The sequence below is a fragment of the Aphidius gifuensis genome, linkage group LG2 (genome assembly GCF_014905175.1).
Source record: "Aphidius gifuensis isolate YNYX2018 linkage group LG2, ASM1490517v1, whole genome shotgun sequence".
Classification (NCBI taxonomy): Eukaryota; Metazoa; Arthropoda; class Insecta; order Hymenoptera; family Braconidae; genus Aphidius; species Aphidius gifuensis.
The window spans coordinates 29,386,155-29,404,567 of record NC_057789.1 but is presented as its reverse complement, the minus strand read 5'-3'; the positions used below and the strand labels follow the sequence as shown (position 1 = coordinate 29,404,567).

General features: G+C 25.5%; 1 protein-coding gene across 30 annotated transcripts in view; it reads left to right on the top strand.

Annotated features, from left to right (window-relative positions):
- Positions 1-18,413, top strand: part of LOC122850136 (CUGBP Elav-like family member 4) — a 368,827-nt gene that overhangs the window by 268,969 nt on the left and 81,445 nt on the right. For 15 of the 30 annotated variants that reach the window (XM_044149205.1, XM_044149188.1, XM_044149187.1 and 12 more), the window contains exons 1-3: positions 13,658-13,906; positions 15,477-15,637; positions 15,713-15,955. The exons of the other annotated variants lie outside the window; for them this stretch is intronic. In XM_044149205.1, the coding sequence (XP_044005140.1) occupies positions 15,854-15,955 (102 nt within the window). In that variant the 5' untranslated portion in view covers positions 13,658-13,906; positions 15,477-15,637; positions 15,713-15,853. Of the gene's footprint in view, positions 1-13,657; positions 13,907-15,476; positions 15,638-15,712; positions 15,956-18,413 lie in introns of those variants that run through there. 30 annotated transcript variants of the gene reach the window in all.

Genomic DNA, 18,413 nt, shown 5'->3' with positions numbered 1-18,413 from the left:
TGCACCATTACCAGTAACAGGGCATCACATTACATTTTACCATCATGATACACCCACCAGGCACATTCAGTGCACAACATACATTTTCATATTTTATTATTATTTTTATAATTTTTTATTTTTGTTTCTTGTATTGTTTATCTTTGTGTTTTTTAATTTTTTTATTTTTAAAAATCAATAAACACAATGAGATGTATTTTTTTTTAATTAAAAAAATGTTAATTAATTTATTTAATGTTTTATTTATTTTGTTGAAAATATTTAAAATATATTATTCAAGTTTTAAATACTTAAATTTACTAAATAAATATAAAATTTATTTTTTTTTTACAGTGAGCGTCAATCGAGACGGTTTATTTAATTTGTCTGACTAAAACAAATTTTTTCTACTTAAAAAAAAATGTTTACTGTAAAAAAATTTAATTTTTATATTCGTTTGATGAATTTTAGCATTTATAAATAATACGACAAGCTAAAAATACCCACACACACACACAAATTAAAATGACTTGAAAATTTGCTAGAAAATACTTTGAATGTTTCAAAAGAATTAAGTCGTCTAAAAATCAAAATAAATTTAAAAATATAAAACTCACCCTTTTTGCAGTTTATGATGAAAATTCCAAATCTTCCAAAGCTTCCTTATTGTCCCATTGAAATCCATTTCATCTGCAACAATTAAAAAAAAAAAAAATTAATAATTATATAATCAACATAAAAATAAAACCTAAACTAAACAATTTTTTTATTCTTGAAAAAAAAAAAAATAATTTAGACTTTAAATTTTGCAATTTCCATATCCAATAAAAAAACAAAACATGAAAAATTAAATTTCAAATGAATATTTCAATTAAAAATACACAAGCTAAATAAAAAAATATAAAAAATAAATTAAAACAAAGAAAATAAGGAAAATGGAGTAGCCAAGGTGAATTGAGTCTCATTTTGAGACATCTAACCAACGAATGTTGGTATGCAGTTGTAGACGAATAGTATTAATATACGAATATATATATATATATCTAGTGCTTTCACCCTTTCCATCCCTACAAATACACGTACGCTTAAGTAATTTAATTAGAGCAACTCTGGTCTGGAGACGTGACTCCGTCTCTTTGGCCTTTCCCATACTGACTATTTCTCATGCCATACCAAAGTCTTCTTCATCTTCTTCTTCTTCTTCTCTATGCTAGCTCATTCCCCAACTGATGTAGAAGCTTCAAGACTATCTTTCTCTTGCCAAAGATAAAATCATACATATATATATAATTTATATAGACTGCTATTGGTTTATGTATAATATAATAGTATACGTCTTGAGGTATATTTACTTTTTCAATGATATAGTATATATTCGCGACTAAAATTTTTCCTCTTTTTTCATATATTTTTTTTTTTTTTATTTCATGATGATATCTTTCTGGGTTATTATATATACATGCTATCTAAACATGTCTTATGTTCTTTGAATGGACGACCTGCATGACACCGACGAATTGAAAATATACCATGAAAGAATTATGAAGACAGTATTACGTTAGCATCCCTTATTGAGTGCGAACCCATGCACACTTATTCAACATGTATAAATATATATAACAATTTTATTTATTTTTTTTTTGAAAGATATAAATTTGACAGTTATATATCATTTCATAAAAACTTATGAATTTGTTATATACAATTATTCATGAATTATTTATAAATTGTTTCTTACAAGAGTGACAAATTTAATTTTTATTTTCTTCAAGTGACAAGATAAATTATATCAAAATAATATATCAAATATGCATAAAAACTATAAATAAAATTGAAGATTTAAAATGTATTTTAAAATTGAAAAAAATTTATTAATTTATTTTGAACTCTTGAATTTATTTTTTTTCGAATATTAAATTGAAAAACGAAATTCACTTGACACTGGGCATGTTAAAATTCAAGTAAATACATAAATAGATATATTTTTTTTTTTTTTATTATTTTTTTTCGGTGGTCGCTACCCCTGAATGTCCTCTTAGCAAGATTGAACTTGACTGATCCCAACCGGCGCCTTACGAATCACAGTTAAATCACATCGTACTTTCCATTCCATAAAGCACAAAAACTTGAAAAAGCTCCTTTCATCCTTGCAACTCTATTGAGTCGTTCAATATTTTTATTTTTTTTTTTTAATATATATTTATTTATATTTATTGTACTTTTTTACATTCACTGTCTGATCCGTTATTTATTTTACCTTTGTAAATATCAGTTATTGTGCAAGAAGAGCTTTTATTATGATTTTTTTTTTTTTTTTGTTTCCCTCGATTATTGTGAAACAATTTTTTTCAATTGGAATATACATGCGTTGATTTTTTTTTTATTTATTTTTGTTTACTTTCATCTTAAATATAAACACTTTGTCGCTTTTGTGTTTTTTTTTTTTTGAATATACCAAGAGAGAGGAGAGAAAGAGAGAAGGGAATGAAAAGCAAGTTGTAGATTGTTGTAGAGGGTTTCTATGCTGCTGTTGTTATCGTGGATGATAAATACAATCTCACAAGCAGTAAACTCAGCTGGTTTATCGGCAGCAATTTAGACAATGAAGATAGTATTTCTCGCGCGCGGTTTTATACGGTATATCATCCAAGGTGGTGCAGCTTGTGCCAGATACGAAGGATGCTACCAATAACTGGCTTGCTTCGTTGAATGAAGAAAAGTATACTTGAAAATAATAATATCAATAATAATAATAATACGAGGTGTGTGTGTGGGATTGTGAAAAACGATGAGTCGAAAATGAAATTGTGGTGGCATGAGAATAAACAAGAAAAAAATAAAAATATATATAAAATAGGTAAAACAATAATAGCAAAGAAAGAAACTTTATGGATTTATTTTTCTATGCTGTGAAAGAAATGGATTATAATAAAAACGTATAAACTTTATTGTTTCTCTGATTTCTTTTTTTTTTTTTTTTTTCCTTCTTTTAATATCACGATATAATGCAACTGAAAAAGCATGTGAATCGAGATTAAAATATACTACGAAATATAATTTTTTTGGATAAGAAGTGGTGTTTTATACTCAAGTAAAATATCAAAGCTTTTTTCTGCATTTTATGACAGCAGTAAAGTGAATTGAAAAATTATGAAAATTCAATGGTTATTTTTCTTTTTATTCTCTTAATATTTTTATAAGTGAATTTAAATTTTTATTTTTTCTATTTTTAAATTTTATCAAAGATGAAAAAAAAAACATGACTGTTTCAAGCTTTGATCTTTTTTTTTAATTTTGAATTTATTTTTAAAAACCGAAAAAAAAACCGCCAATGGGCAAATGACTGATCAAAGAATTTTTGAAAATTAATTAAAATCAAAATAAATATCAAGCTTTTTTTATCTGACCTTAGAACAATATTTTCTGTAATGTTTATTTTATATTTTATATATTTCACTATTTATATATACTGAAGAGTTTTGTACTTGTATAATGGAGGCACAGACAGTTGGACAAATAGTGAAAAAAGTCAATTTATCACTTTAGCCAGTCGTCTGGAGCTTACGTCACGAGGTGAATAAATTCTTTCGTTCCGCTTTGGTGGATCGTCGTAAACACGATAACGCGTTCTTTACAATTTTTCATTTTACCCATTCCGAAATGAAAAAAAAAATAAAAAAATTCTATTTTTTTTTTTACTCTCACTCTCTTTTACTTGCTATTATTCTTACTTTCATATATTTTCTTCGTTTTACAGCCTTTATCTTCTCTCTTTTTTTGTACATTTATATCTATGCGAAAAAGCTCATGGACAACAAGTATTGCTTAACCTTTCTCCAGCAGAAACAGCAACAACAACAACAACAGCAAGAGTGGTCGTGAGGGATTAATCCGTCACGGTTTTACTGTGGATGAGGAGAAAACTAAAAAAGTAGAATATAAAAATAATAGTAAAGAACGTTATATCCTCTCGGTTATATTGCAAAAGTGGAAAATTCCCCATAGACACCGATGGGGCTAATATATCCTCAAAATGTACACAAGAGTTTCCGTACTTCTCTCTCTATTTATACTTTCATTATATGCCTTTTTCCAATCTTTATTGCCGGTCGAATATTTTTCAATAAAATCTGTAATATTAATGGCCGGACGTGGCTCTATGCAATCTCCACACAATATATAGTAATACCAAAAAATAAAAAAAACCCAAAAAATATTTGTTAAAAAATTTTTGCAGACAAATGCATAAATGAAATTGGAGATTTTTTTTTTTTTTTCTTCCTTTTACTGAATGGAAGAGATGAATCAACGAACTCGTTATTAGAAGGTATACTTTTATTTGCTGGGTTTTGCTGCCAATTATATGAACGAAGAGAAAATAAGAGGGTAAAAAAAAAAAAAAAAAATGTCTGAGCAGAATGCGATAAAAAAAAAAAATTCAAGAAAGAAAAAAAAAATTGAGAGAAAGAGAAAAGAGGATTTTTGTATTACGACTCATCGTTGAGCTTATTTTTTACGACTTTATTCAGCTTGCTTGACGAGCCGTTCTATATCCAATCCTTAGCCCAGTAGATTCACAAAAAAAGGGTCGAAAATCAAATGCCTCAAAAAAACTGTCTAACAAGATTTTGACATTGATGAAATTGACTATAAATTTACTGTAACTTTTATAACCCACTGTATATACTTATATATTTTTTTTTACTTTTTGATTCAACATATTAAATTTGTAAGTAAAGCTTGAGCTTTTTTTTTTTTTTTTTATCTCATGAAAAATGATTATTTTATTTTATTTTTTAGCAAAGAGGATTGTAAAAATAATGATCGTTTACCAGAAACATGTTTTGCACCTCACTGGATATTTTCCAGTGAAAAATAAAACAAACAATTTTATGAATAATTCAAGAGAATATATAGGACATTTAAATATATGTGAATGTGTGAGTGAAAATAGTGCATTGGTATTATAAAAAAGAACACGTGAAAGTATTTGCATCTGTGCTTGTTTTGTGTATGTGTATATATAACAGACTGTATAAAATAAATATTATTGTGACATGCACACAGTGTACGCAGTAATAAAAAACAAAAAAAAGAATTAAAAAATATATATATTTAAAAATAAAAACAAATGAAAATTGTTAAATAAAATTGGGGTTACAGTAGGTACATGCCACGATCATAAATGGAATCAATGATCTGCATAATCTGAGTGTGGAATTTCACGCGTTTAACAGCATTAACATTGTCTGACTTTAACAGTATTATTCACTAAATTGATTATTTTTATTTTTTATTTATTTCATTTGTGCATCAATGAACAATTGATTACTCAATAAAAAATAATATATTTTAGTTCTATGAAATGTATAGATTTAATTATAGTTTAAATTATTTGTAAAATATTTTAAATATAAATTTAATATATATTTTTTTTTTCCATTTTTGAATTTTAATTAATTTTCTTAATTGAAAAATAGTTCAAGTTGATTTAAAATAATATTAAATTATATTCAATTGTTGACATTAAAAATTCAAAATATATTATTAAAAATTAATTAAATATATATACTTTTAAATTTGAAATTATCATTGATTTTTTAAATTAAAAAAAATAGTAAAGTTATCGGTAAAATACAATGAAATCAATTCTGGCAATGGCCGACACGATTTGCAATTATCCCGGGGTCAAAGTGTGCACGGACGATTGATGATCGGGCTTAGTGAGTGCAATAGTCGCGTTTGCTGGGTCGACCAAGAGTTTGATGAAAATTGAATTAGTCTACTAATAGCATCATCGAAGGGTTCTCGCCCATTATAACCCTCTTTCTAATTTATCCTTCACTCTTGTTAAACTATATGCGCCATTAATGAATTTTTATTTACGTCTGTTGATAACAACAAAGTGAAAAAAAAAAAAAGAATAATAATAGCATGAAAACTATCAATTGGTAAATTTAAATTGAATATTTTAAAAATTTCAAATTTATTATTGAAATAAAATGATTTATTATTTTTTTGATTTATTTTTAAATATTGAGTGAAACTTTGAATTTATGATAACCATTAGAAAATATTTTAGAGTAAAAATTTTGTCGTTGTAGTTCAAAGGTTGAGTCTACCCTTAGAACGGCCATCATCGATAGTTTAAACTTTGTTAATTAGGAGGAAGCTGTTGGTAATGCTAGTAATTAATTGGCATTCAGAACATAAGCTGAACGCGAAAATCAGTAGTTTTAGTACTGACAGAACAGCTTGAAACTCTCGGGGTTATATTTTATATACAAAGTGAAAAAAAAAAAAATAGAGATAATTATAAAAAATATTACTAGAGACTAGATAAAGAATGGGACTAGTTTGATTTTAAATTTTAATCATCTAATTTTTATTAATCAAGAAAAAAAAATTATATCTACTTAGCAAATAAAATTCTCATTATAGTTTCTTAATTTCGTTGAGATGATTTTTATTCTAAATATGCTACAGGTAAAATTAACGACATGAGAGCTAATAAATTCAAGACTGCATATAATACTTTAACGATTCTATAAAATTTAACAGTCATTTTCTAAATTGGACTTACAGATATAAACTTTATTGTAAAACACAGGATTAACAATAATTGCTACGACAATTTCAATGAATTTGAATAACTAGATTTTCATTTTCTACAATATAAAATCTTTGATAAGCAAATGTTGTCTGAATAATCCGTAAATTATATTTTCAAAAATACACATAACTATTTTTAAAAAAAATATAAATTCCAATTGTTTAAATAAAAAGCTTATATCCAATAAAAATTTCCCAGTTTAATTTTACTAATTAATTAAAAAATGATAACGTTCATTAAAAAATTTGAATCGCATTTAAAAAAAAACACCCAAAATTAATTTAAATAGCATATAATAATTTTAATTAAATAAATAATATATTAATTTAAATGTTCAATTAAAATTTGAAATAATAATTCAAATAAAAATTGGCATGAATGTATAACATATCCCATTGGATATGTTTAAATTGATTGAATTTAAAGTACAATGTAAAGATAATCAAGATTTGAACAAATCCATGGGGGCTCAAGTTGACTGATCATTCAAGGCAACAGGTGGAATATTTAGTGTTTAAATTTGTAAAAAAAAAAAATAAATAAAACAAAAGATTAAGTTATTGGATCAGGTGTTGCCTGATGGATGATTGAAAATAGTTGCTGTTACATAAACTTAAACCTGTTGGCCTGATTAATATTATACTGTCAATATACATATAGATCATTCTCTTATCCTCATCTAGCAACCGCATTAACCAAAACCTTGTTCAACAAGCCGATATTGTAATTACCAAAATTTTAGCTCAACTGGCTATAAGATTAATGATCTGTAAGACAAAATTAGTGGCAATCTCAAGGAAGTAGTGGTGAGAATTAAATTGGGAGACATGATACACTTGGTTACACATGGATCAACAATAAACTTGGTTTTTGTGTCTCATCACATGTCTATATTGATTCTGTATTAAATTACAACCTATCAAATCATTCATTCATTCAAAAAAAAAAATATATAATAAAACTTATTTGAACAACTATTTTTCTGTGCAATGAAATATCAAGAAGAAAAAAAATTAAATTAAATTGAATCAGACACAGATGGTTGAGTGCAAAAATTCCCCCTGGTATTTGCCAACATGATGAAATCTTGCTGAATGGATTTGGAACATTTTATTTACTTTTTTTTTTGATAGAAAAAATTGAGTATTTTTTTTTTGTTGGCTGTTAAGAAATGGACCGGGTGTTTTGCTTGTTGGATATATATTTAGACACCGAAAAATTCGTGTGAATCTTCAAGGTAATCGTGATAAAGAAAAAAAAAAACCCACGATATTTTGAAAGTTCAATTTTGCGGGAATTGTTATCAAGCCAACAAACAACTTTGTCTGTAAACACAATTTTTTTTTATTATTATTTATTTATTTTTTTTTCACTTGGGTTTTAGTGTTTTTTTTTTTTTTTCTATTTTTCACTATATCGTTATCTTTCCACGCTTCATCGACCACGTTTATTGTTTCAATCCGTATAGTGCTCCAAAAAAAAATATATATATATATTGTCAACGCCTGTGAATATAAAACAAAAATTCACATCCCAAAACTTTGATATAAATTTATTTAAAAATATAATAATAATAGCTTCAAGTAATTTGGACATTTGCCAAGTTAAATCTATAGAAACATTCGATTATTTTTTTGCAAGATCAATAAAAAAAAATATTATATCCACAGAATAACAAGAAAAATTTAATTATCTTTAGAAAAAAAAATAAAAGAAAAAAAAATGATTGAATTAATAAAAAGAAAAATGAAAAGACTTTTCTTTGTTATTCTTGTCGATATTTGAAATTCAACAGAGAAAAATATTAAAAAAGCAAAATCGATAATATCAAAGTTTTATAAAAAATAAAAAAAAAATGTTTTATATGAAAATTTTATGTTCCGAGTTGTGAAATTTGCTTGTGAATTTTGGTTGGTGAATTCTATGGTTTCTGTCGCATTTGGTGAAAATTACAGTGAGATATTCAAGGCAGAAAAGTAGGTGCAAGCAAAAGGATTGTTTTGCCACTGAATAGATATATATTCGTAAAAGTAATACGTAAAATTTGCCTTGGGGTATGCGACAAGACGAGGGGGAGGGAGGAAAAGAGACAAATACGACTGAAAACACCCGGAAAAACCACCCCTTTTTACAATTCTCAATATCAAACTCCCTATTTTCGTTGACTTGAACCAATTCTCCAACTTGTACAAAGAAGAAAATCGTTAGATATAATGCAAAAGCCAAAATGTTGATAGGTTTGAGTGAGATAAATATATAAAAAGATAGAGAAAATAAATTTGAGAATTTCTTGAATCTGCTATAAACAAACTTTTAGGTTTATCGAGCGAAACATTGTGGGTTAGAGATACTGCAAATATTTGATAGCGTCTTGCTTTTTTGGCACAGAGTCCGATGAAACATAGAAAACGATGTAGAAAAGTGTGGAAGGTGCTGAATTTAAAATGAGAAAAAAAATAAAAAAATAAAATTGTTGACGAAACCAAGAAATATATATCTCTTTTATTATTTTTTCTTTTTGCATTTATTTATTTTTTTTTTGGATCTTTTTATTTTTAAAACCCTTTTTCTATTTTTTTAAATAGGCTCGAGAAAATACGAGAAATCTTATTGATGTATTTACGGCAAAAACTTTTATTCTCTATAAATTTAAAAATAATTAATTTAAATTATATGAAAATTTAATTGAAATTGTATATTTTAATGTATATTTATTTTCACTTGGGTAAATGTTTTTTTATCGCTTACACAAACATTCAATGGAAAATATATAAAAATCAATAACAAGCACTGAATTCTCAGTGATAAAAATAAATACGAAATTTACGGAAAATAAAATAAACAATAAATTCTTTAAAATAAGAGAATAAAGGTCATTTCAGCTGATAAAACATGTTGTTAATTGTATAATCGGTTACGTAAACAAAACTTTAAACAAGTTACCGAGGAAAAAAACTGATAAAATAAAAAATATCTCAAATGTTTTATATATTTCTTTTTTCTTTTTTGGTTTGAGAAAGCCAATGTGTCGTATACTCGTTTCACGCTTAGACTAGAATCTAAAACTTTGTCAAATTCAGTTGGAGAAAAAGATAGTGGAATTGTATATAAAGAATGAGATGGTTTTCTCGATTTCAAGGTAGTAAAGTTGGATTGTTCGATTCTGCTTATATTTATTTTGCTGCCATGATTTTTGTTCTTCTATTTTTTTTTTTTTTTTAATTTAAAGCAGAAAAAAAAATGTGTTGACTGTACTTTGACTACAAAAACGCAGCTTTAAATACCAGTATATACCAAGTAGATAAAAAAAAAAAGAAAAAAAATATAATGATGATAAATAAAAAAGTAATAGTAAAATGAAAAATAAAAAAATGCAAAAGGGCCACAGACATGAACAAAACTTGACTTTGTACCTCGATGAAGAAGGAAAGTGACTGTGCCCAGGGGCAATTTCTCTTTTAGTTTTTCGCTCATGTTAGTTAATTACAGTTGGTCTTTGAGCTTTTCTATATCTTTCTCACTCTATATTTTATTTTATCTTTTTCACTGTGTATAACCTCAAGGCTAAAAAAGATACACTGTTAAAGACAAATATAATTGTGAAATTCGATACATAAAAATGTTTGCTTTGTTTATTTTTCTTTAAATTCATAAATTTAATAAAACAAAATACATTCACAAATAAATAGTTAAATATTTTTTTTGTAAATTATAAATATACTTTTAAAAAAGTTTTAAAAAACCCAAGTTAAATAAAAAACCCATATATAATTCGTTTTATAAATTTTTAAATTTAAAAAAAAATCATGAAAAATTGATTTTTTATTTTGACAATTTAATATTATATAAAGTTAGCCTTTGGTCACAGAACTGGCAGTCGACGAGTGTTTGATCTCACATCAGGTTTACCATGTTAAAATTCGTGAATTAATGTGTTCCTTTGAGGTTGTATAGTTCACGCAGTAACTCTATACACCAACTCCAGTTTAAAACCATACTACTCTTGAACTACGTATGTCTATTCAAGGTTTTATACATCGCTAGGTAACAGCGCTTGAATGAAACCTTTCAATATATATATACACATAAAATTTTACCAAAGAGAAAAGAGGTTAAAGCTGACGACGACGATATATAGACACACTTTGGATATACGATATGTACACACAAGTGTGAGTGAATAATAAAATAAAAAAATCATGAAAATAAAAAACGAGATGCAAGAAAATACACCAACGCCAAAAAGGGGACAACGTTTAACTTTAATTGCGTTTTCTCTCTTGGCTGTATGGAAACCGTATGAATAACTTTTCAGTTTGAGTGTTGAGTAACGTTTGTCAGCTCCTTGTGGTTATGCAATCGCTTTGCCATCTAAATTTTTTAGGGGAATGACATAATATGATTTTTTTTTTTACATATTTTATTTTTCTTTGTTGACTTTTTAGAGAAACGAAAATTATAATATCAAAATGGTGTGTTTTTTTAACTTAAAAATAAAAAAAATAATTGTTTTTCGATGTTAAAAATTAATTGGAATATTTAGGATTAAAAAAATTATTATATTCATTTTTATTTGATTGATTTATCAATTTTTAGAGAATTTAAATCGAAAAAAAAATGATAATTATATTTTTAAATGATTAATTTTAATAATTATTTTAATTAATGCTATTTTTTATTAAAATAAAAATTTTTCTTTGAATTTTTATATTATATTCAAAAGAATTTTAATTATGTAATAAAAAAAAAAAATATAATTCCAATAATTTTAAAATATATAATTTATTTCTGTGTAAAAAAAAATTATTTTATTTAAATTTACACAGAGAATATAATTATAAAAATTTCCAAGATATTTTTCATTATAAATAAAATTTAAAAAAAAAAAAAAAAAAATTAAAATTGAACTGTATAAAAAGCTTGTACAACTAATTTTTTTATATTTTTGTTTTTTATACTTTTAACATTGGGGCTTTGAAAAAATAAAGAAAAAAAAAAGTAAAAAAATTAGAGACGACTATAAAAAACGTGTTCTTTGATGAGGCACAATTTACTAAGAACGAAAATGATAAAAATTCAGTCAAGTGTATATATATATCCCGTAATATTCATTTGAAAATAAAATGAAAAAAAAAAAATAAATAAATAAATCGACTCTGTTTCCATTTCGTTTTTAATTTCACATCAAAGGCAAACAGAACGTTGTGAGGAATGGGGGGGAGGGGGGTTGATTTGACCACCCTCTTGTCGAGGTAAATTACAACCAATCCCTGGATATTTTTTATGTATATTTTTATCCCTCGATTGAAGTAAGCTGTTTATATTTTTGTGTTGTAAAAATGGACATAACATTTTTACAAAAATAAACAAAATGATGAGTTTCATTTTTCTGGTAATATTAAATTGAATAAACAATTTTACATCGCTTTTTTTTTTTTAGATAATACTTTGTATAAAAAAAAAAATAAATTTACAATAGTTCGGTTTTACGAGAAGCGTTATTTAAAAGTTTTTGAATTTTTTTTTCTTATCAATTTGGCCAATAAAGCCTAGAAGAGAAAAATAAAAAAATTTACAAATGGAAATGTCGAACAGCGTCAAAATGCCCTTGCCAAATCAGCTGCAAGGCAAATTGAGAAAATACCATTTCCATTTTCAATTAAATTTTTTTTTAAACAATTGAACCGAGCATACGATTTAATTTATTATATAGTTTTTTTTTATTATTTAAATTTTAAAAAGTAAAATGTAAAAAATATATTTTTTGTGTGATTATTCAATGTAAAATCTGTATCAATTTTGACGGCAATTATTTTTACAAATGCCTTTGGCAAAACTAATTTTTGGTAAATTAAAAAAATAGAATTTTAAATGTTCGCAAAGAGTGTATATTTTTTTTTTTTTTTTTTGCAATTATTTTATTTTGTAGATAATTTTTTTTCAATAGTAAAAATTAGATTTTTAGTATTTTTTTCCGGGGTAAATTATTATTCAAATGAAAAAAAGATATTTTAGGTTTTTATATTTTGAAAAATGAAAAATATAAAATCAAAATAAAATCGGTGTGAAGAATTAAAAAAAATTTAGCAAAACGAATCTAAAATTAAATTTAAAAAAAATGTTATTTCAATTCCAATAGTTGTTAAAAATTAAAATGGATGAAATACATTATTTTTTTATTTGTAACTCTTATATAACTTATTTATAGCTCGTCATCAATTGCCATAAAGTTTTTTTTATAAAATCCTTTATAAATTATTTATGCGAGTTCAATAACCACGACCATTATCAAAAAGAAAGAATTACACAGCAAAACCACGTCATTTGAATTAATATTTTAAAAAAATAAAAAATAATAAAACCATGCCTATCAAAGTTAGACTAATTAAGTATATAATAGAAAAAAAAAAAATTTTAAATAATCATAAAAGCAGTAACTGAGTTGAGTATAAATTTTCAATGAATAAAAAAAAATTATAAATACCATTCATTTGACATTTGCAAAAAATGCAAATTAAAAAATAGACGAGTAAAATTATACGAATGATTAACAACCACTTAAATTTCATTGTATAAAAAAATGAGAAATTGACTCACATTTTTGCTCCTAATTTTCTCTGGCACCTTCATCATCATCATGCCCACAAAATTGCCTAAATAAAAAAATTACAAACACCAATAAATATCACATTAATAATTTAAAAAATGATATAAAAAATTACCTGCTTATGTTGCTAATATTATTTTTCATTAAATAATATTAAATTCGTCTCCAACAATAACATGGTAGTGAAATACAGCAACGAATAAATTTGCCAAGCGAGCAGTCTTGGTTATGGCGGCGATTCACGAACGATGTTGTTTGTCCTTTTTCAATTCCTTAAAAAAAAAAAAATATTAATCAACAAGTGAGACAGTGCCTCTCGCGGAAATAAAAACAACTAACTGCTCATCATTAATACCAACCAAATAACCCTAAATAACTCTAGAATTTCTAGAACCCCGTCGTCGCTTTTTCTAGTGATTTCTAGACTCTCGCCATTTTTATGTAATTTTGATGGCTGTTGATGGCAGTTGAATACAGTTAAATAGCATTTTTTTTTTTTCGTGTCGCATCGTGCTCTGGTTCACTCCGGTTTATCTCAGTTATTATCAATTAAAAAATGTATCAATTAAAACCCCCAGTGTGTGAATTATTGACTTAAATATTTATAAAAATATCAGCTACAAAATTAGTACAAGTTAGTTTGACGAAAAAAATGTATTAATGGCATCCAACAAATGAAGATATCAACAATCTCAATTAATTACAAAGTGAGTATTTTTTTATTGCAAAATAAACAAAGTATTTTATTGTACTATTTTTTATTTTTTTCATTTTGTAAACATTGATTCATTTTTAATTTTCAGTTTTATCAAATAGCCATATTTTTTTTTATTTTTTTATTTGCTGCGTAATAAAGCAGCTAGTTGCATTGTTTGTTTTTTTTTTTTTTTTATTTGTCTGTTTTGTATTCACTGTTGATACGAGGCATCAAAATCCATTCAACAATTCAGCTGGATCCAAGCTTCTCGATAGCATGAATTGAGTCGTTTGTTCGACTAGTTGAAAAAGAATAGTTTTATAATGAAGAGGTACAGATGAGATAAAAATAAAAAAAAAAAGTGGAAATAAAAAATAGAGTAAAAACGTGCTAGACTCAAAATTTAAAAAGAGTTTTTCAACTAGTTTTCTTCAGCACGTCTTGACAGTGTCCTATTCAACATGCTTGGACGACTTTTGCTCATCCAGACAAGTCTCCAACTCTCTCAGTTTATTTTTATTTTTTTTCATGTATTGTCTTTGGCCTTTTAGTTTTTTATTTAATTTATTTTCTTTTTTTTTTACTCATATTTTAGCTACTTTAACGACAAGAGATCCCTGAATCTCAAAATTCAATCTCAACATTTTGATGGAAAGACATGAACACGATAAAATATATAACATGAAAAAAAATTAATACCATGATAAAACATGCGCGAAATAAAAAATTTCTTATTTTTATTTTATCTCATCTTGCCAATTTTAACTCAGACGTAAATTGATGGAAGAAAATATGCACGATGAAAGTTTAGAAAAATTTATACAACTTATTTTGCATGTTTGATTATGCATTTTTATTTTTATTTTATTTTTGACGTCAAGCTTATTGTTAGAGGGTTTGGAATTTTTATCAATTTTTTTTTTTTTTCATGTCATTTATTAATTTACATATTTTGTTGAATATTTTACAAATATGTTCAACAGCCAACAGTTCATTGAACTATATTTTTTTGTTTATTTATTGTTGCCATTTGTTTCGGTTTTTTATTTTACTAGTATTTTTTTTTTATTATCATATGCTTTGTTGATATATTTTTGTTGTCTTTATTTCTATTTTACGAATTTATATTACATCGTTTCGTCAAGCCACGTGATAAATTTTCACACAAGATGGACATTTGAGTTACATCATTGCAATAATAATAAAAAGTAGTCGAGAATGTTGAGAAAAAAATAATATCGTAAAAAGTATTTTTCCACAGACAATATTTTACGATATTTTTCATATCCGACAATATTCCTCTCAACACATTCAATATTTTAATAATGAAAAATAAAATATATAAATTTTATTATTCATCACAAACAATATTGCATTTATTATAAATTAAATTTTATTAATTTTTTATCACATAATTATTATATTTTTTTAAAATTTGTTAATTGATATTTTAATTTAGAATATATACTAATTTAATTACTAATTTTTAAACGACTATTAATCAATATAATTTAAATCTTTAAAAACTAAATTAAATATAAATTATTAAAATAATTAAAACACTTGATTTGTTTCTCCAGCTTGACGAAATATTCAATCAACGAATTTAATTACATCAATTGTTGATGCATGTAACAAGCAACCAGATGAAATTACATTTAAACAAGAGAGTGAGAGAAATAGAGGAAAGGAGAAGAGAAAATTGCATCACACATACATTTCGAAAATTTCTAGTATTCAAGTATGTATTGTAAAGGCATAAGTGTACATGTATATTTATTTAAAGCTAAATTTCAATTTGATGTTGTGTATACAGATGAGAGTTTGAGATGGAACAAGGATGTGTGTAAAGTCCAAGCCGATCGTGTGATATTCAAAGCTCGATAAATTACAATCAACCATAAACTATTGATACACACTCTCTCTATCTCTCTTGATGATGGTGATGTACATGTAGATGATGATGATGATGATGATGATGTGTTTACAAACTCCAGGGCTACCTTATACTAAAAACACAAACAATCTTCAAATAATAAATACGTGCGTTTTCATTGAGGTAGTATTCATTAACTCATTCACTCACTCTTTCTCTCTCTTAACACATACTCAGTCATTACCAAACTAATTAATATATTTAATTATTTTTTTTTTTTTTTTAACTTAAATTAATACTCTTGTCTCGTTTGTAACAAGCCTCATCACTCAAATCACTCTCTGATCATTGCAAAAGTAATTAAATCTACCTGGCCAAGTTTGAGCCTAATTAATGTGTAACAACACTATGAATTTACAAAATTTTCAATGTTGTATTATTGCTATCTCTGTTAAATACTATAATTTTATATTCTATACACTTCAATAGGGTGACACTTTGTGTCTCGTTACGTATTCACATTAAATTCAAACTAGTAAAATTAACCCTATCCTTGCTTCTCTTATATTTTATATTTGTCTCTCTTTCTCTCTTTTAAAATGTGCCCCCGGTGTCGAAAATCCCTCTTTACTTGTGCATTTAAGCGTACTTGATAATGCCTCTAGCTGCTAGACGATCATTCTATCGACAAAATGAATACTTGGATGTGTCAGGTTTTCCCTGTGTCGAACTCAAATTAGTTTGTTTCTATCTCACTCAATCATTTTATTTGATCAATATTATATATCTATGTCTATGACTCGTCATATAATTTGTGTGTCTTTTTATACAAGTATATTTATTTAAATTAAATTTTAATAATTATAAATAATTTTTTTCTCAACAATTTTGAGAGAAAATAAAAATTCTGTGTGTTTCTACAATATTATATTTCATACTTGGCTTAATTTTTTTTTTTATTTTTCAAAATATCACTTAAACAAAATGAAAAATATTATCTTTTTTAATTTTTTTTTTTGTTTTTTTTCTTTTTGTGACATTAACGAGCGTCCATTACGATGATAAATTCGTTTTGCCGGAGGAAATAAATCTCGAGAATAAAGGCATTTTAATAAGCCAGATATGCATGTACCATTTCGACGATTAATTTTTTTTTACACAACAAAAGGTTCAGCTAAAATCTTACAATTATTAAATTACAAATCATTGATTACTTGAATATAAAAAAAAAAACAAAAAAAAAAAGACAGACAAGTTTGACACATTTTTTTCGACTCACGAATTTACTGACCTCCGACAACTAAAAATAAAATCAATAAAAAAAAATTATACACTGCCTGATGATTGCAAGATATTGATATTTTAAATAATAATAATGATTAATAAATCTGCTTATTTAAAAATAATAAAACAGCTGCTGATATTGACAAAAATTAACGACGAAATTTATTTTTTTTTTTTGTAATTTTTTATTTAAATTTACTTGTACATCTCAAACGACTACGTTAATTAACATCAAAAAAATCCAACTAAATTTATCATTATTATTTATTTGAAAAAAAATTGCTAGCAATTATCAGACGACGTAGTTTTTTTTCCTGGTTGTCTGAGGTTAGTAGGTTCGTTAGCTGAAAAGATATATAAGACGATGTCAGACTTGTTCATGGTCGATTTGTCTTTCTTGTGTTTCTTTTGCATGATATTCGAGTACATCCTCGTTTTATTTGGGTATTAAAGTTTTGAAAAAAAAGGCTTAAAGATAGCAACAATGGACACTGTAGCCTTGGAGAATAAAATAACAGTTTTAAAAAAATTTTAAAAGAAAAAAAAAAACATGAAATTGCTGTATGTCTAGAATTTCTCTCGACAATTTTACTACTGTCATTTCATCCAATTGCTTATTACGTTATTTTATATCTTTTTATTTTTGAAACGATGAAAATCCTTGAGTATTTTTTAGCATACCGATGATCGTGTACTTGAGAATCTAGACTTCTTTATTTTGCAATATACACTGAAGAAAATGTAAAATGCATGCAGATAAAAATAAAGTATATAACTCTTAAAGAAATTGTCGTCACAATTTTATTCTTTAGAGTTATATTTTTTTTTATTTATTTTTTACCCTTGAAGAAGTGCGGTAACGGTGTTTTGTGGTGAAAATAAACGAGATATCCAACTTGGCTGTATTGCTTCGCTTATTCGTTGGTAGATAAATCACTTGTTTCTTATGGGTTGAGGTTGGGTTCATTGAGGCTGAATATTCGTGGCAGTAAATAGGATAAAAAAATAAATAAAATATAATAATAATAAAATAAAAGGTTTGGTCGAGGAAGAAGCGATGAATAATTTGTCTTGGGTGTATCCGGAGAACGATGGGGAACATTCAACAAAATGCTATACCAAATAATGCGTCGTCACCCTCTATTTATTAGCTTATAATTTAAATTACTTCAAGATAAAAAAGTAGAAAGAAAATTAAATAAAACAAACAGGTAGAAATCAAAGATTTATAAAAGTAAAATTTTTCATCTTGATTTATTTTTTTTTTTTCACTCGTTATACTTGATTTTATTTCAAGCCAGAATAATTATAAATTTTCTTAATTTAATTATCAATGTGACACATAAATTTATACTCG